Source organism: Platichthys flesus, chromosome 5 (genome assembly GCF_949316205.1).
Source record: "Platichthys flesus chromosome 5, fPlaFle2.1, whole genome shotgun sequence".
NCBI lineage: Eukaryota > Metazoa > Chordata > Actinopteri > Pleuronectiformes > Pleuronectidae > Platichthys > Platichthys flesus.
In genome coordinates, this window is record NC_084949.1 from 25,387,855 (window position 1) to 25,406,238 (window position 18,384).

An 18,384-nucleotide genomic window follows, 5' to 3' on the forward strand; every position below is an offset into this window, starting at 1 on the left:
AACTGTGGTTAATGTTAGAGCAAGTCTTGATGAAGTGAATGTAAGTCACTGTAATGTCCTCTGAAGTCATGGGGACACAATCTGTGTGTGTATGTGTATGTGTGTTTGTGTGTGCGTGTGTGTGTTTGTGTGCGACCATGATGTCAGCTGTTTGTTTATGTAATGAGGTTGTGTCTGGGGCATCAGCTTGGTAGATAAGCAGGGTGGGAGACTGCCTGTGTGTGTGTGTGTGTGTGTGTGTGTGTTGTGTTGAGGAGAGGAGGGACATGCCCGACATGAGAGCTCATAAAAAGTGTTGTGATGAAAGTCGTCCTCGGGAGTGATGAGCTTGTCGACTCTTCATTGTTGAGAAACTGATAATTGAGTGTATTCCCGTCTCTCTCTCCCCCCCCCCCCCCCCCCCCCTCTGTCTCTCCCCCTCGCCCCAGCCGGAGGAAACTGCTGCATAATGATAACAGACCCTGAGACAATGGGTTCAACAGGCGTAAATACACACGCACAAAACCGCATGCTCATGCACAATACACACAGACACACACATATTGTGTCGGTGCAGCTCGGGGGTCAGGGGCCCTGCCTGTGCTGCCGATAGTCTTCTTCTGAAATTATTTATCAAATACAGAACAATCCGGACATACCAGCCGCATTTCTGAGCGGCTCACCCCCTGAAAACGACCTGTGGAGTAAATAGCTCTCCCTCCTCCTCCGCCCTCCCTCGGCTTGGACCTCGTCTGCCCAGTGATAAGGTCAGATTGGGTTTATTTTGAGCTACTTTGAAACACGGCGAAGAGAACCCAAGCCCCCAGGGTTTCCCTTAAAAGCATTTTGTTCTGCTTTTGGGCGGTTTCAGTCTCTGGTGTGTGACGAATACAACGGAAGGAGCGATTTTCCCAAAAAATCTGCCCCCGAGGTTTTCACCTTGACTGTCTGCATCACCTGCTACTGGTGATATCGCATTTATTAACCCGGTGGATCAAAATACATTAAAAGGTTTTATGAATAGTGGATTTTTGGGGGAGAAACAGTTAATCAGCACATTGCTTTAATGTATCTGTAGAACTAATGAAGAGTAATACAGCTGCAATAAATGTGGCCCCTTTAAACTGCTTTACATCCCACAATACACACAGAGGTCATCCTATTGTTTAGCTTTAATGATTCAAAGGTAAACACACAATAAAACACATCAGGTAGAGTTCATTGCAAAATAAAAAAACATATATAGTGATATAAAGCTATGAGAGAAGCCACATGCGTCATCTTATAGCAGGTGAATAATATTGCATGGATGCAGGGAGGAACATGAACAGTTATTTGGCTCCGCTGTGTGTCAGAAGTTCTAAATGCAGCCAAACAGAGGCCACACTGCATACCACCACCAGCAGGGGGCGCGCGTATGTTTCATTCCTGTCAGATCCTGTGTCTGGCACCTTTAGGAACAGACCGGAAACAGTTTGAGTGTGAGTGTGCAACATCATTTCTATGGACGTGGACCAAAAACAATATACTGGGGAAAAAAAAGAAACAAAAAGGAAATGAAGATTTTAAAGTATTTTACTAGTCTTGATAATTACTCTTTATAAACATGCAAATAAAAAAATTAGAAATATATTTATATATTGTTTAAAAAAAACTTTAACATCCTACAATAAATAAATGTAATAAACATTTTACAGTTCGACTATAGACTTTGTTATTAATAACCATGGATACAAAATTAACACAAATACAACCTATTTATAGAAGAACATGGACATAGACATATTTACCTTAAAGTCTGAAAATGTAATTTCAATTTAGAAAGTGATTTATATATATATATACCACAATAATTATACTTAATAATATTTATGATATTAATTTATGGAGCAACAGTAGGAAAAAAATGTACTACACTCAATGATGACAGTTTTTTTCAGATTAAAATACAAAAAAGACTAAAATACACACAAATTCCCAAAAGAGGAACGTATAATAATAAAAATACGAATCCTTAACATATAGATAAGGTTTATAATAGCATCTTGAACATCTATACCCGGAAATCCACTTTAAACGTTACCGTTGTGGGGTTTTTTAATCTCGAGAACTAGGACGTGAGAAGCCTTTTATTTTGTAAACCACAACCGGAAACTGTCTGTCTTCCTGCTGCCAGCATCAGTAGCGGTTGAACCGTTGACGCTGTCACAACAACCGTCCGTGTGTTCGAGTCCCCCGGACCCGCTGTCAGGTTCCGCGGCTCCCCGCTGCGACCGGTTCTGACCCCTGACCCAGCTGGTTCCGTTCCGGCACGTGGTCGGACATGTTCGAGTGAAGGACTCCCGGTGGAGAAGTCGAGGATTCGGGACAGTTTGTGAACTCACAGCGACAGGACGAGGTGAGTTCCACACTCTGAGATCAGGTCCCGGTTCAAAATGGACTCTGGGCTGTTTGTTATCTTCTGGAAAGATCTGAAAACATCTGGAAACATCTGAAGAGCAGAGTTCTGGTCCAGTTGCTGTTTCTTCTCGGTCACTTCGGGATGATGCTCCTGCTGCTGCTGCGTTCACGGACCAATCAGCATCGTTCAATGTTGTATTGCGTCAAATCCTCTCTAAGAACTTTTCATACTTAATCATTATTCATATTTTACACGTTTCCTTTGGAACACAAATGTAACAAACATCTTCTAAATCATGTTTTACTCTCCTGGAATGAAAAGTAACTTCGGACACAACTTGGGAGTGATTAAGATTTAAGATAAGTTAAGATAATAAAATCCCTTATAAGTCCCACAATGCGGAAATTTGCAATATTAAAGCAGAAAGAGTAAAAAAAATAGTAAAAACTAATATAAACAGTGTAAAAACAAGAAGAACATGTACAGTGTGAGGAAATGAGGAATAGATATATATAACAGTTATAGTCAGTTAAGTTAACTGACTATAATTTCTGTTTAGAGTAAGTTTTTTTTGTGGGGGGGGGGGGGGGGGGGCAGAGAACTATACCAATATTAGGGATTAACAAAATAGTCAAGCACTTGCAAATAAATGTATATTTTACATTAAACATAAACTTTATTATGAATAGAATATATATAGTAACCGAACACAAGTATTAACCAAACATATAGAATTTGGAGCTGCTGCAATACGAGGAAGTTACTTTGATGTGCAGTCTTGTTGTGTCTTGTAAAGATTATAAAAATGACATATTACATAAATAACTAAATATCATAGCTGGTACAAGAACTTATGTGAACAGAAATTAGCTTAGAGATTAGCTACTCCATAAGACTAAGACTCAAATATTACAGTAATGTAAATGCAGATTTAAAACATCTACAAGCAATAAGGGGAAGGTTGTAAAATTAGTTTTGAGGAACTCTTAACTCAGGCTTACAGCTGCACACTACTGTAAATGGTGGTGAAGAAATAAAGAGGAATAGAAAGATGAAATGCAAACATCTGGTTCATGTAAACACAAACAGACCTCAGTAAGTAGCTGCTCGGTTTAAATGACTGCAGCCAGACTGGTTGTCTTTCCTTCCACTCTCAAGGCGATGGGGTAATTTGGGTGAAGCTCGATGACTCATCTGCTCCGTATGTCTGCGTCACGTTTCACTGGCTCCGGCCTAAAGTTAGCCACGGAATCAAACTGGTTGCCAGTGCGCTGTGGTTTGATGAACACCAATTCTCTGCATTCCTTTCTTTACCCTCTCTCCTTCCTTCTTCTTTTCACCACAGCTTCTCATTCCTGCACTTTTTCCACAAACTCCATCGCTGGCTCTTCAACGCACAACAGCGTGTTACACATTTTTCCCTCCTGCGGTTTCACACACACACATTCATCTCCTCTTTGCCACACACACATGTTCATCTCCTCTTTGTCGTTTCATCCCTTTGTGTCCACCAGTCAGGTTTTCATCTTTGTTGTGGGATTTCTCCACCTTTCCTTTGTCTTTGTTCACAATCTGTCTGCTCCAGCTCTTTTCTCTCATTACTTCTCTCATCCTCCCGTGTCATGTTCTCTCTTTGTCTGTGCCCTGCCACTGTCTGTGGTCATGTGCCCTGCCACTGTCTGTGGTCATGCCCCGCCCGGCCCAGCCCCAAGCAAACATCACCACTACACCCAGATCTCTGCTAACCTCAGATTCTGATCCAGTTAAGATCACTGCTCGTTCACTGTTGGGCTCAATAGCCAATCAGCTGATTGATTAATTGATTGACAGAAAGATGCTCAGCTACTGTTTTGATATGATGAATTGTTTGAGTCAATTACAGAACAAAATATCAATCTAGCATAACTGGAAGATTAAGTCGGACTGGAACTAATCATCACTATTAGCTAGTTCACATATGCTTGTACACATATGCATTTGTGTGTGTGTGTGTGTGTGTGGTTGTGTATCTGCTGTTCTGAATTGATTTTAAGTCCCCAGAGTGAGTCCATCCTGTATTACTGTCTTATGCCCAAAAGAAGTTCACTTGTATTTGTGTTTTCACCCCTGTCCATTTGTTTCTTTGTTGGTTTGTTGGTCTGTTTGTTTGTCAACAGGAATACACAAAAAAACACTCTGTGGGATTTAAACTAGTTTGAATAAAAAGCTTTTGAGTTGTTGCAGATCTAATTTAAATTCGGGACTGTTGGTCCTTGGTATGAGTGACTCTACTTTGTGCCAGTGTAGTTGATGAGGATCACAGGGGCATCATGCTGGTGTTCAGTAGGATCTGCTCCTGTGCTGCGGCTCTTTATGGTGAAGTTTGGTGAGTTTGGCTCATTCTTCCACTGGAATCACTGGAAGTGAAGCTGTAACGTCACCCGGCTCAGATGAGTCTTCATAGGCTCCGAGCTTCCTGCGCTGAATAAACAGCTGTTGTCTCTTCGTGCACGTGATTCCCACAGGTTCTCTGTTCTTATCTGTTTGGCAGTATTCACAGCTTGTTGAGATTTGCCTATTCATGGCTCGGTCACACCCCCCTCCGGGACAAGGGGGAGTCATGCAGTCGCACATTAACCAAAACAAAACATGGTTTTCTGAGCCTTCAGCGGAAATACAAAGGCTCCTAAAACTGAAATTGTAAGAATTATGATGATCTCTCAAGAATTTAAATTCTATCATGTAATTATAATCGTTGATTAAGTGGATAGTAGGATTAGAAACGAACAGGGCATGGTTATAGAAGAATGTGGTGTATTTCTACAGCATTTGGATGAACGAAAACGAAGCAGGAGAAACAGCTCTGTGCTCGACTGAGGTGGGGGGGGCGGCTCTCAGATGCCATTTATCGTGGACGGGAGGATTGGAGGGAATTAAAGTACAAACTGCTCGGTTCTCTAGACTCTGAGCTAAAGCCTGTTGATGGCGTCGAGGTAAGAAATGTGACTGTAACTGTGTGAAAGGGAAGAAAGTCTGTGTGTGCAGTGACAGAGGAGAAATATCTGTGACCCCTGGTGCTGCTTGTTTTGTGTTAGACAAGATAAACACGTTTTTTGGGGGAAATACATGAATCTTAACGTCAAGAATTTGTGATATTTAGGGACCGAAATTTATGAGTCAGTGTAGAATCTTTTTTTGGATCTAGCGGATGTACCTGTGGTTTCAGAGGACGAGCGTTGGCCCCAGCAGGAGGTTTATTATCTCGTTATTCTTAGTTTCATATGTTCTATTCCCTGCTATTTCAATTTGCTGATGAAACTCAAGCAGCTGAATCTGTGGTCAACGAGCATCATCGGCTCCGTATATTATCAGAGTGATTTAAGCAAATTCTACCATGAGCTGTATTGAAAATCTCCTCAGGTTGCAAGTGTGAATATGCAAATGCAAAAGTGCAAAATTTAATTTACGTCATCAGCCTTTGATTAAAAAATTTGAAACATCAATATATAAAAACATTATGGTTAGAAGACAAAAGTAAAGAATAATATGCTGACGTTTAATATAGCGACATTGAGAATGATGAGCACACATCTCTACTGCCTCTTCAGAGAATGTGTATATCTGATGTCACAGTGACTTCCTGTCTCTATCTGCCGAGGCCACTCGACCACAGCTTCCCCTTTCTGTCTTCTGCTGCCGCTCTTTTCAGCAGCTTGAGTTATTCGCTTCACTCCTCTTATACCTATTCTCGGCTGATCTATAGTGAGACTATAACTCAAACTTCACCAGGTTAGTTCCTCTAAGATTTAACTTGTTCATGTTGCACAGCAGGGCACTGGATTTACTGTAAAGTTACGAGACGGGATCCCAGAGAGGAATCTTTTACAGAGGTTTCTTATAGAATAGATTTTGTCATCTTGGTGTTAATTACATAATCGATTTGTCCCGTAACTCTTTGCTATGATGTAAAAACAACTTCCTGATGATGGATATATATATGCTCCCTCAAGGTGTCATGTCAGCCAACACATGTGGCTGCTCTTCAGTTTGCTGCGTCTTCATCTCACCTCCTCTGCGGTTGAGCCTCGTTGTCGACACTATAACAGCTTTTTTTTGTTATAAGCACTTTCCAAAGTGTAGAAACAACAACAACAACGACGACGTTGTACAAATCCTGATTACAAATTTGCAGCTAAATTTTGCATCACCACACATTATTGGTTGGACCACTATACGTTGGTATTTGATGGATCAACAAGGTCGTCTTTATCGCCACCTACAGGCACGGCATTCTTGGTTGAGCGTTTGTAGTTCGTTTTCTGTTTTCTTGCATGATTGGAGATCATTTGTTAAACAAAGGTTGTGTGTGTTGTGTAGACAAGAGCTTGGATTCAAATGAGTCGTTACTTGTACAACTTGTTTACAGCAGTGAAGTAGTTATATGAACATGGATTAGATACAAGCACCTTTCGGGGTAAAGCAGATCTTGGAGGCTTTATAAGCTCTAGTCTGTTACTTATTTCAAAAATAAATGATGCCTTCACAGATTTCCCTATAGTTAAAACCTAAAACAAACAGAGATGCACATGAAACATCAACACAAGTAGTTAAACTCCTGAGCTGTGGTTTATGCTAATGACCCGCGCCCCCTAAGAACACACCAGTGACCAATCGGATCGCTCAGATTAAGACGCCCGTTACGTAACCTTTGTGATGGCAGCATGTCTGAAAAGTTAAACTGGTTCTTTTCTAACAGACGCCAGCAGGAAGTTAGAGAATGAGGTTGTCTCTGCTCTCGTCTGTGTAACGGTGATATTACCTCCAGATTATTCTTCTCTTTTAAGTGGCTCAGTTACGGTTCGCTGCATTAATCTGTGTGATTTCAATCTGCTAGTGTTTACGATACGTCTGTTCTCTGAATGTCTCTCTCTTCATTCTGTAAGCTTCAGATGCTTCTAGTTGTTTCTTTAATTTCTGCTCTGTGGGTGTCAGTGAGTGCCGGAGCGGCAGGACGCCTCCTGTAGATTAGTCTGGATTACAGATTAACCGAGAGAGCATCTGTCAGAAACTTAAACTGTTAGTATCACTGATATCACTGCATCGTCTACTACTACTCCTTTTAACTGGTACCACTTTGCACTGCTGCTAATACTGACACTGCTTTATAGCAGAGGTCTTCAATGTTTTTCAGGTCAAGGACCCCCAATCTGATGGAGAGATGAAGCAGGGACCCCCTACTATATATATTGCATAAAAATTGTGTTTTATATTAAACTGGGCCTAGTGCCATGTATAAACATAGCTACCCTGTTACTGTGCATTCAATACTAAGCTATTTAAATAATACACAGGTTCCTATATTCATGTTTTTATTTTAGACATGCATGGTATAGGAGCTGAAGTGTGTGCATTGCTGACTGAACGACAACGTCTTCTGCCTCCATTTATCCATTCGCTACAATATGTAGGATTCATGTTAATGTCTATTTAAAGACATTTAAATTAGTGGTGAAAAAATTGGTTGAAAAAAAAAAAATTGTCTAATCAACCAAAAATGTTGCGACCCCCCTGCAGTACCTCCGCGGACCCCCTAGGGGTCGCGAACCCCCTGTTGAAGATCTCTGCTTTATAGCATTAGATATTTAATTAAAACCAAACCAAGGAGACACAAGAAAATGTGCATACATCAGTGTGGTGACAACAACCTGAAATGACAGAAACCATCTTTAGTGAAAATGTGTTGAGCGTGCATTTATTATCGTCTTGTGTTTCTCTCTGTGTCTCTCAGTCATGTCTCGTAGGAGTTCTCGCCTGTTGTCTGGCGGCTACTACAACTCAGACGAGGAGTCGGACTCAAGCAGCGTGACAAACATATCCTACCGGGAAAACCCTGTCAAGTAATTAACTCGTTGTGTGTGTCTGTGTGTGTGTATGTCTCCAGCTTGGGTTCAGTCGGTCTTGTTTACGAACTGTAATGTTAAGGTCATCTGAATCATTATTTTTTGTGTGTTTTCTTGTCCAAGGGTTTTCAAGAAGAAGGCAGGCACCCGCAAGGCCAGCCCTCGTACCTCCAGCAGAGCCAATAGCAATGCCAGTTCACCCAGCCGCGAGTCGCCCACCACTGCAGACCAGTGTGATGGTAAAAACCAAATTACAACTTCCCCTCTGCTTCAGAGTAAAGTCGAGATCATTACCTGTCAAAAATAAAGAAAAGATAGTAATAATAGCTTGAATGATATTTGGATTGGGTCTTTCAAAAAAGGCCTGTCCAGAAATATCATGTGTCCACCTGTCCCATTTATGTCTGGCTGTATAAATTACCTTTACTGGTTGTGACCAGTTCAACGTGAATGAGAATCATTTTCAAAATGAGACTAATGTTAAAACGTAAAGATAAAGTGAACATAAGTTTTATAACATAGATTTTATATTTCTTTCAGTCGATCCAGTTAAATAGCTGGCATCACAATCACTAACGACCCACAAGCTGCACAATTGAATAAAAACACATTTATTCAAAGCTTTTCTTTCTCCTGGTCCTCGTCTCTCAGGCCCGAGTCCTTCTCCCTCGAGCATCCAGCCCCCGGTGGTCATGAGGACGGAGCCCTACGTCTTCCCTGCAGCGACCCCTCGGCCTGCCCTGACCCCGTCATCATCCCGGAGTCAGACCCCCGTATTCTGCCCCTCTGTGCATCCAGAGAAGAGCGTGTACGCAGGACATTACAGCTCCACCAGGCCAGGATTACACCTGAGGCCCCACCACAAGGAGCTGGGTCAGAGCGCAGTGGACAGCTCGGGCTACTCGTCCTCAGAGGGTATTTACAAGAGGCCCCTCGTGGCCCCCAGCAGCTCCGTTAGAACGAGTGGGGCTCCCCCTCCTGGATACAGGACCCGGATCATTAGTGCCTTCTCTAGTCTGATGGGTGAGTACGAACATGTGATGATGTGTTTTTGATGTGTCTGACCTGACGATAGAATAATAACCTCATTGACTCGTTTCTTTCTTTGCAGACTCGGCCTCATTGACGGCCGTCGCAGCTCAGTCCAAAGTCAAGGATCTGACCGCTGGAGGTTTGTCTCAGTGTTTCCTCCATGTGCACGTTAATGTACACATTGTTCTACTGGTTTCCATAAGTCGACTGGTGGTCACGCTGCCACGTGTCTGCATACGTACAGCTGTCTCATTGTGTGTTCACAGCCGTAGCACAAGTCTCAGCTCCAGATTATTAAAATCCCTGTAATTCAACATTTTCTTCTTGTCCCCACAGCAAACACTTTGTTCACCCCTCGCGTGAGGAAGGCTTGTGTTCTGTTTCTCCTCCTCCTCCTCCTCCTCCTCCTCCTGCTTCTGTGTAAGTGACATATGCATTTCACCAGGGTTTTTAAAATGATTTTGTTGGGCGATGAATGAAATTCCAAACAATAATTTTAACTGAAGACATCATAGATTAGTAGTAGTTCCCCAGGAAGTTGTTTTGCACAGGTGGCATTATGTGTTTTGACCTCCTCTGCACCCCCACCCCAGTGTGATTGAATGAGGTGGCTGATGTTCCTCAGGACTGTTCTCAAGGCCCGGTGCCTCATGTTCCCTCCAGGTCTTTGGTTCCTCTTCCCCTTGTTGACCTCGTTCATCTCCCGCATGAGTGTCACAAAGACCCTGTCACCGACTAAACCAGAGAGTCGACCTGTTATCACTGCCACTGCTCCTTCTCTTCCTGCTCCTGCTCCTGCTGCTCCTCAACCCAGCACCATGCCTCATGCACCTGTGGTGGTAGGACTCACCTGCATGTCACTCATTTTGTGTGGCTGTCTGTAAAATCATAACGCAGCGCAAAGTTCTGGAGAACAACTGTAAAGAACTCGAGTTCCTTATGACAAAGTGTTCATTTGGGATGAAAGTTCAGTGTCTTCTTGTTCCTCCAGGATCCAGCTGCTGTTTCTGCTGCTGTAGAAGCCAAGATGCAGAATCTTTTGGTAAGAAGCAGATCATCAGTTAATGTGTTTTCACTTTTCAAACTTTACCAATGAACACATAGATAGATAGAGACTCAATCGATTCTCTGTGGATTTCTAGGAAAAGAAAAAGGGTAAATTCTGGTACTTAACTTCATTTTGTGTGTTTGCAGGCAGAGCTGCTGCTGAAGCAGGAGCAGCTTTTCTCCCAGGTGAGACAATCTGTCTGTGTCTAGTTCATTTATTCTTTGCTGTGTGGGCAGTGGGACGTCTTCACCTGGTGAGGTCAAAGTGTACAAGGTTAGAATTAAGATGTACCACAGCGACATCCAGTGGTGATGAGGGAGAACACACTGATTTTTGCATGATGTTATTACGTCTGCAAAGGAGGTTGTGTCTTCATCTGTGTTTGACCATGAAAGGACGTGGTATCAGTCAGAGAAGAACCACTCACATTTTGGTGTGACATCTTCCTCTCTCAGATGAAGGAGCGGTTGAACCGGGACATGCAGGGTATCAAAGCCGGTCTCGACGCTGAGGACTCGGACACTCGGCTGCGTCTGAAGCAGGAAGTCGCCGGCCTGGGCAGGAAGATGGTGGAGTATCAGACGGACAGTCGGTCTGCTGCTGCCGGCCTCAGCCTCAGGATCCAAGCTGTGGAAGCTGAGAACTCCAAGGTAACAGTGCTACTAGAGATGTGCGCAGAATTCCAACCTCCTGCCATGTTTCCTTGAGGTGGTGACACTAAGATGTGACGGCCTCTTTCTTGTAGCTCTCCCAGGAGTTGTCCTCCATCCAGCTCGCGCCTCCTCCAGCCCCTTCAATCACCGCTGCCCCCGTCCAGGACCATCTGACCCCAGAGCTGCAGCAGGCCATGGAGAGGTGGCTCACCGACCGCATCAAGGTGGGTGGAGAGAGACTCTGCATCGAGATCTAAGGCTCCGGGACTGCTAATGGGCTCTAGATGTTTCTGATGTTCTGTGTGTGACTGTGTCTCAGGAGCAGGACGTCCTCAGACTTGGGAACAAAGGAGGCGACGCTGACCCTGGACGTCCCATGGCCGACAAAATGGCCGACTTCGCCCTGGAAACTCAAGGTCGGGAACATCTCCACGTCTCGGTCACGATACTTCTTCACAGATAATTCAGCATTCATACTAACGACCTGTCTCTGCTTTGTGTGTCTGTGTGTAGGTGCCAGCGTGATCAGCACCAGGTGTTCGGAGACCTATCGAATCCGCTCAGCGTGTGTGACCCTGTTCGGTTTCCCCCTGTGGTATCCGTCCGAAAGCCCACGCACTGTTATTCAGGTCCAATCAAACCTCACCTCTCTGTTTCCTTTGAATCTTCTGTGTTCACGTTTCAACTTCTGCTTTCACCTGGAACTTACTTTGACTTCCCTCCCTCCCTCCCTCCCTCCACAGGGTAACCCGGTGCTGCTCCCGGGGAGGTGTTGGGCGTTTCACGGCGTCCAGGGGATTCTAGTCATCTCTCTGTCTCACCCTGTGAGGATCACCCATGTGACACTGGACCACCTCCCGCGCTGTAACTCCCCCACCGGCCGCATCGACTCCGCCCCCAAAGACTTTGAAGTCTACGTGAGTAGCTTGTTGTCGTTCGTTGTTCGAGGCCCGGCGGATGTTCTGTGACTCAACCTCAAGTGGAGAACTGAGTGAGTCTGTACTTTGTCTCCCAGGGAGCGACAGACGACACCGAGGAAGGAACCCTGTTGGGGACTTTCACCTACGATGAGGAAGGAGAGTCAACACAGACGTTTCAGCTGCTGGTGAGTTCACACTATCACATCTAGAGAAGCTTTTACACCTGGAAGTCTGAGCCAAGGATTATGTCTTTAAAAATGTGGTTGGTTTTGTGGTCTTTTTGAATGGAGAAAATAAATGAAGCTGTGTCCTTTATTAATTTTGTTGACACTGTGAAATCATGATATTATTACCACCAGCTAAATAAACGTCCTCATCTTTGATTTGGACTCAGACCTCTTCTTCTGGTCGGACCACATTTGGTTCCTTTGGTCTGAGGAACTTTTCACACCTGAAAATTAGGTTAAAGCTTCAGTGAAAAGTTTGGTCCAAACAAGGAAGATGTGAAAGAACCTTAAATAGACAAAGACACCATATTTACATAAAGTCAAACATGACCTAACTACTTCCTGTTCTATGTAACAAATTTAGACCAGAAACTGATGATATAGATGAAAACTGTTTGAATGTCAGAAACCACTATGATGTCTCTTTCACCCTTTAATTTAACATCTTTCCTCCTTCTCTCTCTCTCTCTCTCTCTCTCTCCCTCCCTCCATCTCTCCCTCCTCCTCTTCTCTCCTGTGCTCCGGCACCAGAAGCCCAGTGAGGAGGTCTACAGGTTTGTGGAGCTTCGTGTGCTCAGTAACTGGGGACACGTTGAGTACACGTGTCTGTACCGGTTCCGCGTCCACGGGAAGATGGCGTCCTCCACGTGAGACCCGCTGGCTGCAGCACCGTGTCTCATTAAAACAAATCAGGAAGGACTTTGGAAATGTCGTTTTTAGAACAGAAAGTCAAATCCATGCTTATGCTACTGAAACGTGTCTGATGCTGATGAATGGAGCTTCTGCGTGTCGACAGGTTTGTTGTGGTTTGAAACTCCTTAATGTGGAAGTGACAAATAGTTTTTATGCAAAAGTTGAAGCGCACACAAATGTACATAATGACGTGTTGATTATATTTCTAAAAAAACAAATATCTACCTAGTAAAACCCTTCGGGAGCTTTATGCTGTCAGACTCATGAACGTACCCACAAAATGATGTTTTTAACTCTTATGTGTTATTAATTATTATTTGCTATTGATCAGATATTTCGTGCTTCACAATCGCACAGGAGAAAAACACGTTTCTTTACAAAGTGCAGTGGAGCAGCTGGATGTTACACAGTCCTCAGTGGTACGTTAACAAAAGAGTTATTCAGTCACTGACTTTTACTCGTTGTGAACTAATGTTTGCACCTCAGAGCTTCTCCCACCTTTATGAGGAAGTGACTTGAATAACAAAATAATAACAATTGTTTTCTGTTTTGATTAATGAATGGATCTTCAGTCTATTAAATGTCCAAAAATTGTGGAAATGCAATTTAAATTTCCCCACATCCCATCATTGACATCTTCAGATTTATTTATTATGTTGGACCAACAGTCAGAAATGCAAAAGTTATTTAGTTTACTGTTGTGTACGTAAAGAAAAGTATTCAATCTCAAGTTTTGAGTTGATTAATGTGCTTTTGTTTATCAACTATATAATTAATCAGTGCAGGTCAAAGGTCAATAGTTCCAAGTCATGGGTGTAAATCCCATGTTGTCTGATTCTTTTTGACCTCACGTTCTTCTGAGTGTCGCTGATGTTGTGACTAAACGTCCTGTAAACACGAGGCAGCGCCGAATGTTACTTGTAAGTTAAATTTAATGTAATATTCCTACGAAAGGTCAAATAAGCAGCTTAAAACTTTTACCTTCTCCGTTTTCCGTGTGAGTTTCAGCTCAGTGATTTACTGCTGGTACTTGAATACTTGAAAACCTAATTTTCTAAACGTCTTCGAGCGGAGTCACGTTGACTCTGTGACGTCAGCGTTTCTTCTTCCTTGTACGTGAAACTTTTAGTTTCGAGTGAGCGACGCAGCCAGGAGAGAAAAGTGTTATTTATTTGTAAAATTAAATATATTGTTTCTGAATTCATGTGTTCGGATCAAGAATTCAGTTTGATTATTATTTGAGTGTATAATCGTTAAAGTTTACACGTTGAAAATCTCCTTCGCTCAATGACTACAATGACAAAACTGCACTTAGCAGCGCGTACTTCAGGATCACAACCATTTCATGTTCATGTATGTTTTGTTTGGTGTATTTGATAGTTGTTGTTATTCCAGGTCAAATCCAGGATCTCTCTGTCTCTCTGATTTCCATAATTCAAATTTAGATGAGTCGATGTAGAAAAACAGAAACAGTAGAGAGAGAGAGTGATGATTTGGATCAAGACAAAGCAGAGCTACACCCCAGTATCAGGAGTTATGTGTTAGTTATGGTATTTTATAAACACTTAATTGGCAGTTTATTAGGTACACTTATTTTAATGCAGTTTAATAACACTGTACTCTCTGTTCCACACCTCAGAATCTGTCTCAACACAGACATCACGACCCTCAGTAGAGTTACGAGGTGTTCCTAATAAACTGAGAATACTTTGGCGAGGATGAAACTTTACTGGACAAAACATTGATATAATATGTGCTGGTAACATGAATTCATAATTATCATACATTGCATTTCGTGTCTAAACTGGTGTTTGTATTTCCAAACAGTTTCTAGATGTTTTGATTATGTGTAACCATGAATTATGATTCAGAGACACTTTTATTTGACACTGAATTGAGTTAATTGGCTGTTGAGATGAAAATCATATTGAATGTGTTTTGTTCAACACATCATTTCATGTATTTTCATGTGTTTTCAGCTGTTGAACAGCCTCTTCAGTCATGATGCTGTGTCTGGTCCCCGAACACAGAATGAGAACTGTGGGACCTTTGTGTTTAAAGCCATATGGACAACACAGAGAACAAAGTGTTTATCAGAATCAATTACCGTCATCTTTTTTTATATTTACACATCTGATGTTCATAGAAATCCAAAAAGTCACTGGAATGATTCATTTACTTTTCTAACAATAGTTTTCTCTCTTTAAATTTAACTTTATCGTTTTTCAGCTACTGCCTGACTTGTTCTCTATTTGACTACAAATCTTATTTGATACGACAAACTGGGATGTTTGTATGATTTATTAACTAAAAACATTGAAACATATGTAAAGTTTGTTATTGCATTTATTGTTTTTAAAAGTTATGTTTTACAATCCTGCACATGCTCATTACAGAAACAGATTCACGAACACAAACGCAATGTAGTAGATTATGACTGTTGCACATTTCTTAATAATGTAAAAAGAAGATCTCATACCTCCACCAAGGCCGAACAATCAGAAACATGCCAAGTTCTTTTAGTAGAAATTATAAATGAAACGGAAAGTAAAGCCCCACCCATCTACACAAATTCAATCAAATCAGTTACATAGATATAACGTAATCCTGCCAACTAACTAACAAACAAACAAACGCTGATGAAAATGCTACAAACCTCGGCCAACGCTAACGCCCCCTTGCTCCATGACAAAACCACATCTCCCATTAATTATCTCGAATCTGGCGGGAAACTTTTTTTCTAATTCTTCCTGCGACAGTTTCATAAAGAACCTAAAAATATATGTTGCATCTTTCAAAATAACGTAAGACGTCTCTAACTTGATGACCTCAGTCAGAACTCATCGTTTGCAGGTGGCATATGATCTAAACGCTGCAAAGAATTAAAGTGAATATTGAATATGTCTCTGTGGTTCACAAGTGTCTCAAAGCCGTGGTGACTGTCTTCTTCTCGGCAGCAGAGCCGCGGCGACACGGCAACTTCTTGGTTCGCTTCAGATAACACAGTGGCTGAGCCACGCTGCTCAGAGACAGAACTGTGTAGGTCACACTGGTGAGGGCTGAGTAGGGACCCAGCAGACTGGGAAGACACGCCCTCAGCAGGTATTCACAGAACGAGGGGGAGTAGTGGACGATGACCAGCACAAAGGAGGTGAGCACTATCTTGAACGCGCGCTTCTTCATAGGGTGGAGCTCATTCCCGCCGGGCCCTGTCTGGCGGAGGGACCTGAGAATCAGCACGCTGCAGGTGGAGATGATCGCGATGACACAACACAGGAGCACCATGATCACCTTCCACCGCAGGGGTCTGGAGTATTTCATCAGCAGGCAAGAGAGAGCTGTGACCACGTTCACCACGAAGCACATGGACAGCCTCAGCCTGGGAACCTTGAGCCGGAGGAAGACCAGCGGGTGGCAGACCGCGATGTAGCTGTCCAGACTCAGGAGGCAGAGCAGGAGCGGCCCTCCGGCTTGACTCAAACTCCAAGCCACGAAGTTGGCCGACTCCACTGATGGAAGCCACAAGAACCGGATGTACTCAGAGAGGATTATAAAGCAGAATAACAAGTCGAATATGGCCAGCTGGAGGGTGAAGATCTCGGAGGTGCAGCAGATGCCAGGTTTGAACAGCAGGAGGCGGATGACCAGAGCGTTGGCAGGAATTGCATTATAGTTATTATCCAGATCCAAATTCATATTGCATTTTTACTTATTAATTACTTTTTATTGACGCCCATTTCTCTTAGATTTCTCCTTATTGCAGCTGCAACACAGCAAATTTCCCTTTTGAAGGATTTTCTTTCTCTTATCTTAAGATTTAGTTTCATGAACCCGTGCATTTAACTCAAAAGAAACATTTAACGTTCAAGTCAATAAAAACACATTCCGTCAGAGCAACATTTACAATCACTGTACCTGTTACACACCGTGGCGTTGGTCACCGGGCAGAGATGAGATCGGTTCAGACGCAGACAAACACCTGAAACTTTTCCTCAACTACTCGTCTATATGTGGATTGATCCATGTAAATTCAAAGTTGTGTGTGTTTTTAGACCCGGTGCATAAGGACAGCATCATCTGCATTTTGTGACACCACCCAATTTTGTGACACCACCCAATTTAACTAGACCTGGACATGAGGCGCATCCTCACATCCTGTAACAAAGTGATCTTTACATCATCGCTGACTGTCCCTTCGGTTTTAAATGAACAAACACCAAAGAGCCGGGAGATAGAAATCCAGAACCACTGATTTAACCACAATAATCTATTGAATCTTGTCATTGATTTGATTGAATTCATCTGCCTGCTACTTTCTTCTTAAAACTGGATATTCCCTTTTTTTTCTAATATAACATGACCTGAAATCTCTCTATATCAATTTCTATTCATCTTTTTATTGTATTAAAAGCACTTGGGATTTTATTGGACTTTTGTGATATAATATGTGTCAATGTCTGAAATGCGGTAATTGTATGTTATACTTAATTAAAGTAATGGTAAGGCTCTGAGAACACAGAATCCTTCGTTTCCCATAAAGAAACTGGAGGGTCTTTATGGTAAACGCCCTTGCCAGATGTTTGCAGTGCAGATTTCCTCATCACAAGGTTACTTATACATAGATTTTCTTTTCCTCAACCGCTCTAACAGTCCGAGTGGGACCACAGGACCACTCGGACTGGTGAACATGCTGATGTGTGTGAAATGTGTCGGTTGAAAAGTGCCAAACCGACAACACCTTGTATGAACGCGGGTGTTTGTCTTGACTTTGCCCCTCAGGGTTTTTCTCTCTCCACCCTGAACACAGCCGGGGCCCGTTAGTAACACCTTGCATTCGATTTCTCATGTTCACTCGGTCTTACCTTGCATCAGCTGTTTACTGAACAGTTGCATCAGTGCTCGGCTGCAGGGCAGATAAAGCCTCCATAGGATCAGACCTGGGATCAGCTTACTCTTTTTACACCCTGGCATTTAGCATAAATAAGTAACTTCAGCAGGTGTCCTGGGGAAAATATGCGATAAATGTATTTTTGTAACTCACCAACTCAGAAACCACTTTGTGCTCAAGAGACACGTCTTAGTCTTTACACAAAAGCAATTACTGACGTCCTGCAGGCAAAGACCTTCTTTTCACTTACTCAAAGACTGAGGCAATTAACTCACTAACATTTACCCATGTGGCATCTTTAACTTCTACTTCTACACGGGAGCGATGCCAACCGAACCGTCCAATCACTGAGACGTCTGAGCGGCTCTATTTAACACAACTGTCCAATCGCAGTTCAGGTAAGACACAATATTGATACCCGTTATCGCTCAGACTGGTCCGATCCCTATCGGTCCCAGTGGGTGGTCCTTTAAAAGCCACTGGTCCTGACGATGTGGTGCCACATGCAGAAGGTCCCCACATGGTGCTGCTCAGTCAGACTGCAGGACCCCGTAAACCCTGTTGAGGTGAGAAGATGAAATCCCCTTTCTGACAGCACGGTTCAGAACTAGTGTTCCATCTTCTGTCTTTTCCTTCCAGCCTCTTCTCCCTGCATCCACCGACA

General features: G+C 42.9%; 1 protein-coding gene across 1 annotated transcript; it reads left to right on the forward strand.

Annotated features, from left to right (window-relative positions):
* The first annotated feature begins 6,069 nt into the window (after positions 1–6,069).
* LOC133954320 (uncharacterized) lies at positions 6,070–15,158 on the forward strand. Its single transcript, XM_062388687.1, has 16 exons — positions 6,070–6,148; positions 8,148–8,256; positions 8,383–8,498; positions 8,911–9,282; positions 9,371–9,430; positions 9,628–9,711; positions 9,955–10,130; positions 10,283–10,333; positions 10,486–10,524; positions 10,795–10,989; positions 11,085–11,216; positions 11,312–11,408; positions 11,506–11,621; positions 11,736–11,909; positions 12,008–12,097; positions 12,671–15,158. The coding sequence occupies exons 2-16, from the start codon at positions 8,150–8,152 to the stop codon at positions 12,788–12,790; spliced, it is 1,929 nt and encodes a 642-aa protein (XP_062244671.1). The 5' UTR covers positions 6,070–6,148; positions 8,148–8,149; the 3' UTR covers positions 12,791–15,158.
* The last annotated feature ends 3,226 nt before the right edge of the window (positions 15,159–18,384 follow it).

Bases quoted from the DNA above. Each gene is read 5' to 3' on its own strand.
- LOC133954320 (XM_062388687.1), top strand. From the start codon at position 8,150: ATGTCTCGTAGGAGTTCTCGCCTGTTGTCTGGCGGCTACTACAACTCA. The intron at 10,990-11,084 runs GTAACAGTGCTA...TCTTTCTTGTAG, and splicing joins TGGAAGCTGAGAACTCCAAG to CTCTCCCAGGAGTTGTCCTC. The intron at 11,910-12,007 runs GTGAGTAGCTTG...TTTGTCTCCCAG, and splicing joins CCAAAGACTTTGAAGTCTAC to GGAGCGACAGACGACACCGA.